This window comes from Colossoma macropomum, unplaced genomic scaffold (assembly GCF_904425465.1).
Source record: "Colossoma macropomum unplaced genomic scaffold, Colossoma_macropomum, whole genome shotgun sequence".
Lineage (NCBI taxonomy): Eukaryota > Metazoa > Chordata > Actinopteri > Characiformes > Serrasalmidae > Colossoma > Colossoma macropomum.
The window spans coordinates 7,617,089-7,633,322 of record NW_023494791.1 but is presented as its reverse complement, the minus strand read 5'-3'; the positions used below and the strand labels follow the sequence as shown (position 1 = coordinate 7,633,322).

The following is a 16,234-nucleotide window of genomic DNA, read 5'->3' as shown; positions in this document are numbered from 1 at the left end:
TCTCTCTTTCTCTTTCTCTTTCTCTCTCTCTCTCTCTCTCTCTCTCTCTCTCTCTCTCTCTCTCTCTCTTTCTGTCTCTCTCTCTATCTTTCTTCACCTCTCACCCTCCTTCCCTTCCTCTCATTTGCTCTTTCTTTCTGTGGGCCTGTGTGTGTTTGAGAGAAAGACAGGAGTGTGTGAATGTGTGTGTGCTGTGCTGAAAGGAGGGTGATATCGGGCCCTTAAGGCTTCAGCTCTGCTGGGTTGGGGAATCCGGAGTGGAGTCACATGAGTGTGCGGTGAGGAGTAGTGTATATATATATATATATATATATATATATATATATGTGTGTGTGTGAGTTTGTGTTAGAGATGAGAACGAATCGAGACCAAACTGATTCAGAGTCGAGATCAAGACTTTATAGCTGAGTCACAGTCAAGACTGAGACCAGTAGTGGACGAGACAGAAATAAGACGATTTGATGTAAACAGCACTGTAAAAGTCTTAGGCAGCCATGAAGATTATTCAAAACTATTTATATCTGCTGTGTGTCCTTGACAATTAAAATGCTAAATAATAAATACAGTATAGAATAAATACTAATTAACAAATACAGTAAAACACAAACTTTTTTGTTTATCAAAAAAGTAATTAAAGTCCTCATAACCTGTGTCCTTTTATGACGTTTGTCTGGATTTATATACCAAAAACAGCCATAATTATTTTTTTTCCAACATTTCTTTATTAGATAGACTTAATATTAGGCTGTTACTGTGCTTTTAAGACCAATTCTCTGTTCTGATAGACTGGCTTGTAATGAGCCATTCAAATTTAAAAACCAGTTTGGGCTGAAATGCTCCTCACCTTAAAATGAATGGGGTGCATATGAACTGCCATAGGCTGTATAGCTGAATAAATGCAAATGCATTGATTTTTGTGACATCACAAAAACACTGTTTTTCCAGCTTAGTTTATATTTCGCTGCTGTCAGAACAAAACCTTGCATCTCCATTTTTGTTGTTTTTCAGTTTTTGACATATTTTGGAAATACCTCTTGTCCTTTACAGTGTGTGTAAATTTCATTTCATTTGACCAAAAGAAACAGCCCAAAATTACTTGGAAGAAAGTCTGGTTTCATTGACTTACATTGAAAGTAAAGTATGTTTTTTCCTTCTCCTGTAAAGTCATCATTTTGGAGAGACAGGGTTTTGTTCTGACAACAACGATACAGGACTGTATAGGCTGGGGAGTAAATGAAGTTTCGAAACCTTGACACCTTTTACATACATCATCAAACTCTTTTATTTAAAATTGTTTTTCTCTTTAATATCTTTGTTAGAAGAACACAGGTTTGGTTCTCGCTGCCCTCCAGCCATCGTATGTTCAGTTCTATCAGGAGCACATCTGATTTAGGTATTAAATGCTAACTGAAAGCCTTCTTTAGGAGATATTTTGAAATGGTTAAGCTAACTGACAGCAAAAAAATCACAGTGTATCATTTGTTTGTTTATTTGTACTTTTCTTATATTAATGTTCTTAAAAAACACTTACTGCACAAAGAAATGGCTTTAAATTTCATATTGTACGATTTTGCACAGTACTGTGTAAATATACACTTACGCTATTGCAGTGCTTGCTGTGTGACTGGTGTAAAAGGCTACATTGATTAACGCAGGAGCACACTGCAAGCGACATGGCAGTGCGGTTGCCACTACTGGTATGATGCACTCCACATTACACAGCTTCACACAGAACACACTTTATGGTGATGACATGCTGAGCTCTGCAGACAGCATGCTATTATCACTTTGTTGCAGCCCTATATTCAATAACAGTTTAGAAAAGTTCAGTACCCAACCAGAGCAAATAATGTTGAGACGGAGACCATTAATTTGCGGTATCGAGACCAGTCTTGAGTACTTCAACTCTAGTCTGCACTGAAAAAAGCTAAGAGCAGAGTGTACGGGAGAAGCACAGGTTGTCCCAGACTCTGCACAGTCAGAGGCCAGAGGTAAGCCAGAAATCGTCCATGGACTAAATGTGGTGTAAAGAAATAAAAAACAAAAAAAGAAACTCCGAATCCGTCTCCATAGTTTGGCCCAATCCAGCAGAGCATGGGCTATAAAATTTAGTCAAAACACTTCTTAAAATGATTTGAACGGGCAAGCAGCTGTGCACTGTGCTATGACAGATTGACTTATAACTCTTGGCTTGAAAACTGACATTGGTAGCTTTTTTCAATGAAAACCCTCTTTGTGAGGGAAAAATGACGCGTGCGTGTTTTTCTTCATCTTGCTTAAGTGGACGTCTTATGTGATGTGAACGTGCTTGACGGATGGGAAGTGCCACATCGCTAATTTGTAAATCGGCAGAAAAATGACTGACACCTTTGGGTTGTTGCGCGAGCCAGCAAAGGAACAGGTAGTGCCAATTAAAGCGGCCTTTTTGAGTAATCAGATCATAACGGATTACCCTAGATTCCTCTGATAATGTCAGGAAACGCCTTGAGTCAGAGAGAGAGAGAGAGGGAGAGAGAGGGAGAGAGACATAAACAGTAGCAGTGAAAGAAGTTAGAATGGAGAGAGAGAGAGAGAGAGAGAGAGAGAGAGAAAGGGAGAGAGAGCATAAAGAGGAAAATGCGAGATTGAGAATAGTGGGGTGAGCCATTCAGCAGAGTTGGCTGACAAAGGCATGTTGAGGGGGAAGTGTTAACCTGATTTGTGCGGCAGGCGAGCAGGCAGGCAGAGCGACGTCAGCTGTGTGAATGTGTGCGTGTGTGTGTGTGTGTGTGTGTGTGAGAGGGATCATAAAAAATTCTCTCCTTGGTTAGCCGCGGGGCATCCTCCTCAGCCTCTGGCCTGCTCCAGTCATTGGCCTGCTCCCTAATTGCCACATAGACTCCACCACACATGGGCAGATGAGATGACATTTTTCCCCTCACTGTCACTGGGCGAGTCTCCGTCCCCCCCCCCAACGCTAGTTGCTAAGACGCTGTCATAACCCATTAGCAGTTGGCCAAAGTTAGCCCGTGGCATTTCCTCATAGCATCAGCGAAAAGGCGAATAAATCTGCCACTGGAGCCTGCTGCCGGTCTAATGAGGCTGTGAGCTTGTTTATGGACCGGCATCATTTTTATGATTATTTCCACCTTTTCGGACTCACCGCCTGTCCATGTGCCTTCCCGGGCAGGGCAGGAGGAAGTGGAAGCTTCGGCAGCGATGGCCGCTGACATTTTGTGAAAAAAACATGGCCCACAACCGCCATATGCCTCTCTCTCGCCTTGATATTTGAGAAAAAAAGGAGGGAGAAATTAGCCCCAGACCTAGCCGGGGTGAATCGGCATCAAATTGCAGCGAAAATGGAAATGCCAATAAAATTGACGGCCTCTGCTTTTTGCTTTTTTTTTCCCTGCTCTCCCCCTTTCTGCCTTGAAGGCCTGGGCCCTCAGAGGTCAGGCTTAAGTAAAAATATTGGGGAAAGAGGTTAAACAATTCATAATATGGAGAAGAGGAGGGGAAGGAAAGCTCTGGAGAGCAACAGTCTTACCTCACAGTGTCTCTTACTCCATCTCCCTTCTTCTAAATCTCTCTTTCTCTTCTCTCTTTCTGTCTCCCACCCTTACTCCCCTCCCCTCCTCTTTTTTTCCAGGCTCTGTCCTGATATCCAGCCTTTGCTTCTGTTTTGCTAAGTCGCATGGGACAAGCCCTGGGTTTATTATTTTAAGCTTTGCTGAACACGAACCGGTCTTTACACCGGATTGAGAGCATTTGCTTCCAATGAAAATCTTGTCTTAGATTACAAACCAGCGGTGCCGATTCCCTTCCCAGACGAGAGCAAGGAAGTCCTATTTGCCTAAAAACAGTAGGGAGGACAAACTGCTGCTTAGGCCAGACTGTTTTTGGCTTTGGCTAATGATGTAATCGAAGCTTGTGTGTTTCTCTCCATGTGTGTCTGTGATAGCTTATGCTCTTTTCTCTGTGGGGGCGGGTCGGGAAGCTCTGGTGACTCTCAGGAAGCAGCTGAGGGGGGGAAAAGTGCCCTTGTGTAAAAAGGCAGCACCATTGTATCTACATAAGTCTCCACTTAAGAAACCCCAGCCTTTCTAGAGCTCTGCTCTCTCTCCTGCTGCAAGGGCAGCCGGAGAGGGGCCGGCCAGGCGGTTTTTAGAAGGAGTGGAGAAAAGCCCTCCGCTCTCCTAATGGCGTGTATAATTCAGATGCCCGCAAGGCATGCTTTCAGGAATTCTTTTGCCTGAGGTAATGGGGAGCAAAGGCTGTTTTAGGCCCTTGATTATTCCGCTGATGCGCAAAGCTGGAAAGAAAGCTATCTCCAGCCGCATTACCGCGGACATTTCCATTAATTATCAATGAGCCCGTCCCGTGCAGGTGGCAGGAAAAGGGTTAACCCGCCGCCATCACCTGTCGAGACTTTTACCAAAAGAGTGGCGCTTTTGGGAACGCTTTTTGTGTAATTAATAAATAACTGCATCCAATTCTGTGCCTGCACAAAACGTGAGCTCAGCTATTGAAATCCGCAGCTCTCTGAGGTTGTTTACCTCGCTCATGTTTCTTTTATGATTTATTATTTATTATTTAAAATAGCTGAATCGTCAGCTTCATGATGTGTTTTTTTTTTTTGAATAATGATAATAACAATTATAAAAAGTCATCTCAGTGATGGAGAGGGGCTCCTTCTGTTGCCGCCATATAGAAGACATACAATAATTGGGCTTGTGAATAAAAGCACGGCGTGCTTGCAAGCTCCATATTCATCAGATGCAGAGCAGCGTAGAGCTCCAAAGCAGCCTAAGTCCTCTCTAGGCCCAGGTCCTGTTTAACTGGCCTTAATGGAGGCCTTATCAAGAACCCACAGGTTGCTGTAGGCACCCATGCTGCATTGTTATTAAAATGCTGTGCTTTGAAAAGGCCCCCATTGCGCAGGGAGCCGTATTTCTCTCCCTTGCTTTTGTGTTGCCGTGTAAGTCTCCCCTACCTGAAAAATAACTAACTAAATAAATAAATAAAAATAATAATAAAAGAGCGGCGGGGTAAATATTTTCCCAGGACGATAAAGACTAAATCTCTCTGTCGGTGACGATTCTTCTGCGAGCGTCTGATGGCAGCGAAGAAATGCGACCTTACAAGCCCTTTGTTTGCTTGCCGCTGTCTTTCTTTCCTTTTCTTTCTTTCTATCTCTGTCAGTCTCTCTCTTTCTCTCTCTATCTGTCGGTGCTCTGAGCTGTGTGTTTCTTGTGAGTCTTGTGTGCGGAAGGAGGGTTATTTATAAAAGTATTAAAAATGAATGTGTTCAGAGGTGCTGTCTCTAAGTCCTACTGATGTGAAATTGTTGCTCGTCTGCCCCATTTTGTAGACGAAAAGAACATCCTTGTGTGTGTTTGTGACTGGCCGCTAAGGTAAACCTGCTCCCTTGACACTGTCTCTGTGTGTGTTTTGACAGGCGACGGGCTGGACAACAGTGTGGCCTCCCCCAGCACGGGCGACGACGATGACCCAGACAAGGAGAAGAAGAGGAATAAAAAACGCGGCATCTTCCCCAAAGTAGCAACCAACATCATGCGGGCATGGCTCTTCCAGCACTTGACGGTAAGTGGACTGCAGTTATCTGTCTCCCTCAGTCCACTAAAATGCTCCAATCTCCCCATCTAACTTCAACATGCCTGGATACGTTTGGAAACCAAGGAGGAAAACAGCCTCCAGGTACAGATAGCAAAGATGAATATTATTAAGACAGAACTCTGCTTTTCTCCCCCATTTGGCCTTGTTTGTGGTGCATAGGCATGAGTTGGTGAAAGTGGCGGCTCTCTAGGATGCAAATTTGCGTGTGTGTGTGTAAAGTTAGCATGGAGACCGTACAGTTCACATGACCAGTGATGAGGCAGCTGGTTACGTGTGTTTGTTAGAATCTGGTGCATTTTAATAAGTGTGATACACAAAAAGTTGGGACAAAATGTAAAATGCTCATAAAAACAGAAAGCAGTGATTATTAAATTCAGTTTGGCCGGTTTTAAATTGATCATCAAGAAGGCAGCATCTGTTGCTTCAGAATGTAAATATATCTTTCAGCAATAATGGTGCCAATACATGTTTCCACTGTGCATCAGTCCTTTTCAGCTTGTGCCCAGAGAAGTCGGCGGTGTTTCTGGATATTATTGACATTGCTTCCACAGTGGATAGTGCAGTCTTAACTCACCTTTATTGATATAATAATGAACAGGGTTAAATGACAACAGTTTGTCAAAGTATCCCCAAGCCCATGTGGTCATATCCATCATAGAAGCTTGCCGGTTTTAACGCAGTGCCGTCCAAGGGGTCGAAGATCACGACTATTCAGTTGTGGTTTTCAGCCTTGTTCTTGTTGCCCAGAGATTTTTCCAGATTCCCTGAATCTTTTGATGATATTATACACTGTGTAGGGTATATGTAATGTCTCATAGGTGTCAATTTCAGAATGTGTGTATATTTGCAAAAAACGAAAAAAAAAAACAATAGAATTGATAAAGTAAAACTTCAAATATGACATTGTACTGTTTTGTATGTCATTGTACTGCCTTTTGTTTTATTTGCATTTCATACACTGTCCCAACTTTTTTGGATTTGAGGTTTGTAGTATGGAGGCAGCCATGTCAGTGAACAGGAATCATGCTAGGGACAGTTGGTTGGTGGAAAGTATGTATTTTTATGCTATGTATATGTATGTGTGCGTGTCTGTGTGTTTGTGTGGCAGCCAGTGTTGGTATTTTAGGCCCAGTGGTTAGCTGTCTGTGGCTGTCCCCACCTGCAATAGAGAAGCGTTAGGGAAACGCACTGCATTGATGTGGTCTCTTCTTCCTCTCACTTTGATGAACTTTAGTTCCTCTATTTCATTCACCACAAGCTAATCTGAGTGTTTTATGAGGACACCACTTATCTCCACAAATCAACACCACTGACTTAACTCACCAATCACACACTGCACTTGCAGGGCTGTCAGGCACTATTACACAACTCATGGGGCCCTAAACACTGTGAAATGTTCCCTTTTTTGCATAAAAAAGATAAACAGATAATTTCATGATTGGCCACACCGGTCATTGTTTTGAAGGTGTTGAAAGGCAATGTGTTTTCAACCAAACTGGAGTCAAAAGGGAACCCATTTGATCATTTCCAAAAGCACCCACATGTTCACCCCCATTCTCACATCTGTGGCACAGAAACTACCCCAGGGGCTCAAGAACCTTCATCTGCCCCCGGCCCCTCCTTTTACCCTCACACACAAAAACACATGCACCACCCCCTCCACTAGCCATCACCTTTAGGGGCCCCAGGAGAAAGGTGTGTGAAAAGAATGCCATTTGCTAGTTCACACGCAGCGCTCTTACACACGCATTCGTGATGGGCATTCCGGCTCTTTTCAGTGAGTGAGATCAATTGGCTCAGCTCACCAATAAGAGCCGGCTCTATCAGCTTCCAAATGGCTTTTCTAGTTTTTTTCCCTCCAATATAAGCCAAGTTAGCAATATTATCTATTATTTAATAACTCAGGTCAGTCTACCTTCTAATTAACTAATTAACAAAAAAGGCATGACATTTGCCTAAAAAACAATTTAAATAAATGTAAAACCATCAAGACGCTACTGTGAAAGAAAAAAAATGACCATTCTTCCTAGATTTGGCTGTACTGAATAGATCAGATGTTGATAAGTAGTTTTGCTTTGTTGATAAGTTGCACTGCATGTGATTGACAGTCTACTAAGCAAGGTGAAAGTTTTATTAGGGAAAATGTAAAAAGCAAAGTACACTGACTTTACTTATTCAAATGTGTACATTCCACATAAATAAAATAGATTACATCGACTCAGTTCTTGTCAAAATTGAGTAACCTGAAAGAAAAAATTGTGCAGATGTAATATATTTTATTTATGTGGAACCAACATACAAATTTAAATCAACTGAAGTCGGTCCCCTTATTTCAGTCCAAAGTCTGAGGCAGGAGTCAAAAGATATACGGGCAGACAGACAAAATGCAGGCAAAGCCATCAACCAGTCATCAACAAACAAGGCTGAAATGTCAAAAATCAGAAGAACTGGCAAGACATTCTTGAAAACATGGGTTTAAAAATGATAGGGAAACCACCAAGAACAAAACTAACACAGCAAACAAATTTGGGGAAAATGAGGGGTCTGAGCTGGAACGTTCAAAAGAGATCCAGGAGCAGGGTCACAGTATCTAAATAAATTTTTAAAAATCAGTTCTTTAATGCAAATCGGCTCCCAGCGCTCACCTAAAAGAACGTCACATCGCTAACACATGCTAAGAATGATTGGTGAGAGCTGTCCGGTTTGTCCTGGTTTTACTGGCACCATGAACAGAGCTGTGTTATTCAGCTTGCCTTGTGTCTGTGTGCTCTCTGGCTGGCTTGGCAGAGGGGCAGCGCAGCTAAATGCAGACTGCTGGCGGGGAAGCTGTGCTTCTGCCAACAGCAGCCCCCTCAACCACGGGAGGCCTACAGAGCACCCAGCACTGACAGAGAGAGAGAGAGAGAGAAAGAGTAGGAACAGTGGAGAAAAAGCAAAAAGAGAACCCAATAAGCTGGAACAGCATTGCCTGCCAAAAGGGTGACTGTGCAGAGAGAACGAGGGGGCGGTGGGTTGGGCTGAAGCAGAAAGGAGAACCAACAGCACTGTAAACAGGCCTGCATGGCACTACAAACACATTTTAGCTTACACATGAGCGAGAAACGTTTTCTCAGCATTTGTGCGGCAAGCTAAACAACAAGCAGCATGCAAGCTATGGTTGACTGACCCGGCGGACAATGCGGTCCACTCGCCTTCTGTCCCAGCCTGCTTCCAGCGAGAGGGAAGTTCGCAGTCACATCATGAAAAAGAGAGCGCGAGAGTGAGGGAGTGATTGAGAGTGAGAGAGGGAGCGAATGCACAAAATGCACGAGAGAAGCTCTAGTTGAACATCTAATTCGACTGATTCAGTGTGTGAAAGGGTCTGGTTCTTGGAGATAAAGCCAGTGGCAATTAACAGGCCTCACAAACAATGCAGCCTTATGATAGCCCTCTGTGCTAGGGCCCAGCCATGCTGATTCCCGAGCAGAGCTGTCAGGAAGCAAGAAGAGACGTCCTCAAGCCGGTACTGTAGATACCCAGCGTGCTGCCAGCCCCCATTTCCACAGCCGTGAGAAGGCACTCTGTATGTCACATGAGTCTAGCAGTGAAGCTATTGTACGGAGCCGGAAACGTGAGGTGGGTGGCTGGATGAGATTACTCTGCCAGGCTGTGGGATTGAGGAGGGAGAGAGAGAAGAAAAAGAAAGACAAGAGAAAGAGAAAGGGCATGAAGGATAGATTTTGAGAGCAGATAGAAAGGGTTACTTGTGGATAGCGGATGAGCTGCTTGTGGACAGTTCAGCAAAGGACAAAATTACCCCAAATATCATTGATCAGCCAAAACACTGACACCATGTCTTGCATACTGTTATCTACATTTACGGCATTTGGACGATGCAACTTACAAATGGATCATTTTTACACACGTAGGCGAAGGTCGTGTTAGGAGTCTTGCCCAAGGGCTCTTATTGGTTTAGTGTAGGGTGCTTGCCTAGACATGGGATTGAACCCCAGTCTACAGCATAGAAGGTGGAGGTCTTACCCACTACACCATACCGACCACGATAAAGCTTGTCTATAAAAATACAGCACATAGCTAAAAACAGAAGCAGCAGCACCTATAAGTCAGAATTTACTCCATACCTCGTTCATTTTTATGGGTAACAGTATGTCATACAGGGTCAAAAATTGGTGGGGTAAACCTCCATTACTTGTTAGCTGCACTAGCAAAACCGCTGTGCAAAACTAAAAAAGCAAAAATTTAAGAAAAATTTTAAAAAATTTAGACGACTAAGATGTTTTGGCAATCAATTATATTTTTTGCATTTTCTGCTATGACTTTAATCATTAGTGTCAAGTTACAGAAAGTGATCTCTGTTCAAGAAAAAGAAGCATCTAAGCCAATTACTGGTCGCTCCTTAGTGTTTTATAACGCTGTAAAGCCAGAGTGTGAACACATTCCAGTAAATTTGCGGCTCAGAAAGCAAAACAAAAAGCCTTAAACCTCCTCCACTGTTGTTGTTTTGTCCCTTCTCCAACAGTTGTTTGTTCTGTTTATCGATTGTGCCAGACGTCCTGGGGAGTAAAGCCAACCACTCCGTCCTGCTTCCCTCTTCCTGTACCTCCTTCTGCTCCTCCTCCTTCTTTGCTCCTCGTTCCCCACTTCTTCTTGCAAACTGTACTTTCTTGTTTAATTTAACCAGAAACGAGCAGCAAATGGGAGCTGCCGACCCAAAATCCCAGAGCGCCTGCGGTTTTGCACTCAACCTCCCCAATGAAAAGGCAATTTGCGAAATTACGTGATAGAGTAATTAGATGGAAGCCAGGCTTCAGATGGTTGCCACGCAGGCGCGGCGAAACGCTGGCTCCGAGTGCGAGCAGAGTTAGGCTGGCACTCAAAACTCTGAGCTTCCACTTATTTGTACACAGAGCTGGCGAACAGGAGGGAGCCTCCATCACAGCTCGTAAAAAAGCCAAACCGCAGCGCAACACACGTTCTCCTCTTCTCACAGTTTTTTAACACTTGTTCGTGGTATAAATGAAGCTGGAAAGCAATAATCCATCCCTGCTAATGCAATTAGGTCCTAATTTAGCACCCTGTGAACACACACGAAACAGTGCCGGTGGAGGTAGGGTCTTTTCTTTCCTTGACCTAAAGCACGTTTCACCAAAAAAACAAAAAACCTTGACAGCACTGCGTTTTTGACCAGAACCAGGTGTGAAAAGTGCTATAATTCATCTCTGCAGTGGCTGAACCAGAGCCTTGTGGAGGGCCTTGGGCTCATGGCTGGACCAGCAGGAGGGGACGGGGCTATGCCCTCTTCAGGGAGTTTGGGGGTGAATTTGTTCCCCAGCAGTCTGAGAATGGTGGGGGGGGGCGGTGGAGAGCAGTGGGGTTTTGCGCCCTGCCTGGTGATGATTTCCTACGTTCGCTGGGCAGAATTACAGATGTTCAGCATATGACCTCGCTGAGAATAAGCCTTGGAAAGTACAGTAGGGTTTTTGAGAAGGCTAGACCTCTCCCTTTTGCCTTAGAACAACACTGGAGGAGAGTCAGTTTGGCACAGAGGGGTAATTTTCCTACCTTCAGTCCATTTTGATTTGCTCTTAAGGATTTTGTATTAATCAAATACTATCAAACACAGAATATGAAAGAATATGTTTTACATATTATACAGAAAACACTGTGTGTATGTTAAAATAGATATACTGAACATAAAGTACTACACCGTTTCTTTAGTATCTTGACATTGGCTGCTATGCTATATTATGAAGCACAACTGTAATCACTCATGATATAGAAACAGTTGAGTTCATTCTATATTTGCTGACTTTGAATGTTTTTTAGTATGTTTTATGAAGTAAAATGGTGAAAAGTAGCTAAAACGTTACTCTGCCTGGTTTCATAGCATCAGTTTGCCTCAAACACAAATCCTGCTAATGTCCCATGCGGCACGGCTCCTGACTGGCTCCTCTATGTCAGGAAGACGGAAACCGTCGTAAACAGTGTTCAGACATGGGAGCAGTTAGCCACAGACTGGTCCAAGTGGCTTTGTCCAAAAGCTATCCTGGCCATTAAGGGTCAGGGATCAGCCTGGCCTCAGATGCCATTAGTCATCCGTTGTTTATTGCTGGAGCCCAAAGATGTCAGCGCTCTGGTCACCCATGGCAACCTCGGCACGCCATGCGGCCATTGGCCTGGCAGGGAGCCTCATTTCTCCTCTGCTCTCAGTCTTACCACTGTGTCCTGCACAGGCCAGACCTCAGGAGACCTGGAAAAAATGCAACTTTAAAGACCATAGTCACCCTTCATTAAAGAAAATGCCCTAAAAGTTGTTGTGAGCCAAATTTAGTTGTGAGCGTGTGTTGTTTTTACATGTATTCCTTTATAACAAGAGCAATAAGTCCATTCAGATTAATATTTGCAAATTGAATTTAGTGGCCTAAGGTCTCCGGTTATTTCCTAATTTCATCTAAGCACCCAGTCAGTACTGGAGGCGCCACCAAATTAAAAGCTTCAAGGGGTTTCACAGACAAGGAGGAATGGATTGACGATGAGCTTTCTTCGTTCTGTGGTTTATTTTTTATCCCTTCTCCAGTGCAGTTCTGTGTTCCTTTATTGTTAATGTTGTTACTGTTTGTTGCAGTGGACTGAACCTCTATCCTCAGCTGTTTTGACTGCTTTTTCTGTTGAATGCAATGACTTGATGCTTGTTATAAAAGTTAATGTCAAAGAAGAAGCAACCAAGTCAGTTTTGGAGCGAGGGCTGCCAGTTGAGAATGGGTGCCCCTCCACCTCCCACACCTTGTAATGAAAACATCATCAATTACCCCACTGACAGGCCCCTGGGATGTGGGGCAGGCAATTCTTTGGGGCTGTTCTTTGTGGATGGACGCCCCTTCCTCCCCCCAAACCCCCCCTGGAGAGGGAGAGAGCGAGAAAACTGTGCGTATCCATCATTGGCAAGCCTTCCAGGCTGACAAGCTAAAGGCATTGGTGTGTCTTTTGAAGAATGGGCTGAATTGGCAGGCCCCACATGGGCCGGCGGCAGCCGATGGACGCCTCCCTGTCACCGGTGACGGGGCTTTTCTCCGGCCATCTGTGCCATGATTGATGAGCGGGACACTGCCGAGGCTTTTCTTTGCTTCAAGTGCAGCGTCCCAAACGTCAGCTGCACCTAAACGTTAATCACCATCAGGCCTGTGATGAAAAACGGACTGTTACATTGACTCCTGTCCCTCTTTCTCTTTCTCTGTCTGTCTTTCCTTCTATCTCCCTCTCATACTAGCTTTGCCCTTTGTCTTTAGCGTCCCTCAAGGACAGTTAAGTTTTAATTCACATAACCTCTGAACCACTAGAGAACTGCTGGCCCAGACAAAAGTGTGGCGTCCATGGCTGTTCCCCAACCGGCCCGCCTCAGCACTCCTCAAAACCTGACAACTTTATAATGTGGAAAGGGTCGGTCGCCGTTGCTGCCAAGCCGCAGCGAGAGGCCAGTTTTCCTACACTCCGTTTCCCAAGACTGTCCAGGTGGGCTTCACTAAATCCCACCCTTTCGGCTTGTTAATGTTCTCTGCTGGGCCTGCTATTGGGTTTCATTATCTGCGGCGTGCGAAAAGTCAGCGGGTCTGAGAGGGCGGCCGCTGACTTTTGCGTATAAGAACGGAGTAACCTTGCTTGGCTTACTCCTAGCATACCGAGCAGGCCAGGCCGGGTGTTGGAGACCGCTCAGGCTCACCCTGTGCTGGTCAGTTCTAGTTTCTTTGCAGAACGCAATGAAAGGCCCAGTCAGCACGTGCTCCCTAGGGGCAGCTTGGAGGCCGGGCATGGAGTTCCCCCACCACACCTCCACAACTCACCAGAGCCAGCACAGCACATCCTGCTGAGACAGTGGGCAGCAGTCCTGGAGCCTGCCAAGTTCTGAGGATCTTAATGTGTTCTGTGAGGGGTATTCTCTGTAACAGCTCTGGTTCAGCATTGTTCGGCAATATTCCTAAACTCCACTACTCAGTTATAAATCTTGAGTATTATTATCCAATAATTTAGTAACTACCATGAGATTATTATGTAAGATGTGTGGATATAAGAGTGAGGAAGGGAAACCTGTCCCCGCCAACAAGTTTAATGGGTTTATTCTCTTTAAGGAAAATAAAGTACTCATGCTCTGTAGTCTGTTTGAGAATAAAGTACCCATTCTCAGTAGTCTTGGTGCGTCAACGTACTGCTGCACTGTTGAAACATTTTGTCATTGAGACTGGCTTATGGGGCATTGGTAATTGCAGATTATGGCAAGTGATTAAACCTTATTTAAGGGGCAGATGAGGACACAGGGTGCATAAGGAAGAAAAACCTAGGTAAAGGAGGGGTTGAGGCGAAACAGTCCTATCTGCTCTTTTAGAGCGGTGGTTTCCAATCCTGGTCCCAATGTTCATGAGCCATGCACATTATACATTTACGTTACATATATATTGATTTGGCAGCTATTTTCATCCAAAGTGACTTGCAAGTAAAGCAAATACAATCCAAGCATGCAGCCATTATAAGAGCTGTCTTGAACTTGTTTATGAGCTGATTAGTCAGATCAGGTGGTTTAGAGCAGGGAAGGTACCAAAAATATGCAGGGCAGGGTTACTTTAGGGCCAGGATTGGGAGCCACTGCTTTAGAGTGCACTGTCACATATTTGGCATGTAACACATCTGTTACAGAGGGGCTTCAGCCTACTCACCTATTCAGAGCAGAGTGGAGGCCTGTTGACGGTGTAAACGCTGTCAGTTCTCACTGTCCACTGTGGGCACAGACCCACTGCACACAGGCTGTTTCTGCCTGGTCTATAAAGCAATCTGCACTGCTTGGGGATCTTTCCGTCTGTAGTCAGCAGCTCAATACCTTTTACTTACAGCAGCTGCAGCTCATTCCCCCACAGAGCACCGCTCCAGCAGTCTGCCCCAGATAAACTCGGCGCTCTCAGTGTATGTGTGTATGCCTGATGGATTAAATGGTGGCAGAGATGTGGTAATCAGTTCGCACATTTGCTGAACTAATTCATCAATTCAGTTCCTCCTTCTTGTAATCTCAGTCATGTGTGCTGCTGTGAACTCATTGTGCTTTTCATCCTCAAACAAGCACCACTTCAGGAGGAGCCACTGCCATCATTCGCACTCTCTGTCCACCAGAAAAGCAGCGGTGCAACTGGCTGGCGGAATTAGCAGTTCATCAGAAATAAGCTTGTACGTTCTCTTAAATGCTGTCAGGCACACCCAGGCCAGTGCCGTCCGGTCTCTCTTTGAGAGAGTGGTCAGGCGAAATCCGTGCAGGGAATTTTATAGGTCGGTCGTTAGCCATGCTATCTTGGTCGAGAGATAAATTAAATGATTTTATGCCATCGTCTGTAAGTGCATAAATTGTTTAATGGACCCAGCAAGGCCCGACCGTCAGAGCCGAGACCCCTTTTAAAACTGCCTGCGCCTTCGCAGCCATCGATTTCTCAAGGAAGAGAACAATGGAGGGAAGCATTCTGAGACACTTTACTCTGCCAGATTTGTCACATTTATCCTAACTTCACCCAAGAATTGGTGCACATTAAGGCTTTTGAGGAGGATTCTCTCAAAGTGGATCCTGTCCTTGTCCATGGCACTGCGCATGGCAATAAGGGATGCATGGCTGCATGGGCACTACGTTCAAAAGACCTGCTGATCCATGTCGTCCCCATGGAGATGCAGGCAGCAGCGCAGGGATCCAACCCTGCTGTGTGTGTGGTGCGGTGTGAGAGAGTGTGCGTGTGGCATGTGTCTTGCGCCAGACGTGGTTCCATTTCATCTGATTAAATCCCCACACAGGCTAACGGTAATGGTTAAAGCACTACCAGGTAATGTGCTTTTGTGTGCGTAAAAGAGAGAGGGATGGTCAGCAGGCTCTTTTTTTTTCTGTGTCTCTCTGTTAGCGGCGGAGTGTTTTAGCAGTGGTGGAAGAGGAAGAGCACAGAGGCAAGGCGATGCTCACTTGTTTGTTACGACAGATTAAGTCATTGATTTGTAAAAGCTGTGCACTGATGGGGAAGGTCTTCTCTCCAGTTTATGGAGAGAGATAGAGGCAGTGGTGGGGGGGTTGAAAGAAAGGAAGGAAGGCAGAGAGAGAGTAGAAGAGAGATACACTATCTCCCCACCCTCTTCTTTTTTTCCTTCTTATTTTTTTTTTCTCCTTACAAGGAATGGGCATACGGGAGCAATTGTAAAATACCCTTACCTTCTTTTAACTCTTCTTCAGCCATGACCAAGTTTCCCCTCCCCTGCAGGCTTTCCCGTGAACATTAATTAAAATGGTGAGGGCAAAAGGGTAATTATGATAATAACATAATATCATGTGGGTTATTAGAATTTGCCCCCCCACCAACCTCAAAAAAAAAAGAAAGAAAAATTGCTTCCTTTCAGTATCGCATTTCAGAGGCATTAGCTAAAGAATAATTTCCTTGAAAGTAAAAGAACTGGAATAGTCTCCCTGGTCAAGGTGCAATACGGTAACCCGATTCTGTTACCATTTAACGCACCATGAGTTCCTGCACCTCAGCGGCCCTCCCCTGCACCCTGCTCCAAGCCTGATTTTGGCAAGGAGAGGCGGGGAAGAGAACAGCCTCTGTGTACC

General features: G+C 44.7%; 1 protein-coding gene across 2 annotated transcripts in view; it reads left to right on the top strand.

Annotated features, from left to right (window-relative positions):
• Positions 1-16,234, top strand: part of meis1b (Meis homeobox 1 b) — a 76,045-nt gene that overhangs the window by 26,722 nt on the left and 33,089 nt on the right. For both annotated transcript variants that reach the window (XM_036573742.1, XM_036573741.1), the window contains exon 8: positions 5,438-5,583. In XM_036573742.1, coding sequence (XP_036429635.1) covers positions 5,438-5,583 — 146 coding nt within the window. The remainder of the gene's footprint in view (positions 1-5,437; positions 5,584-16,234) is intronic.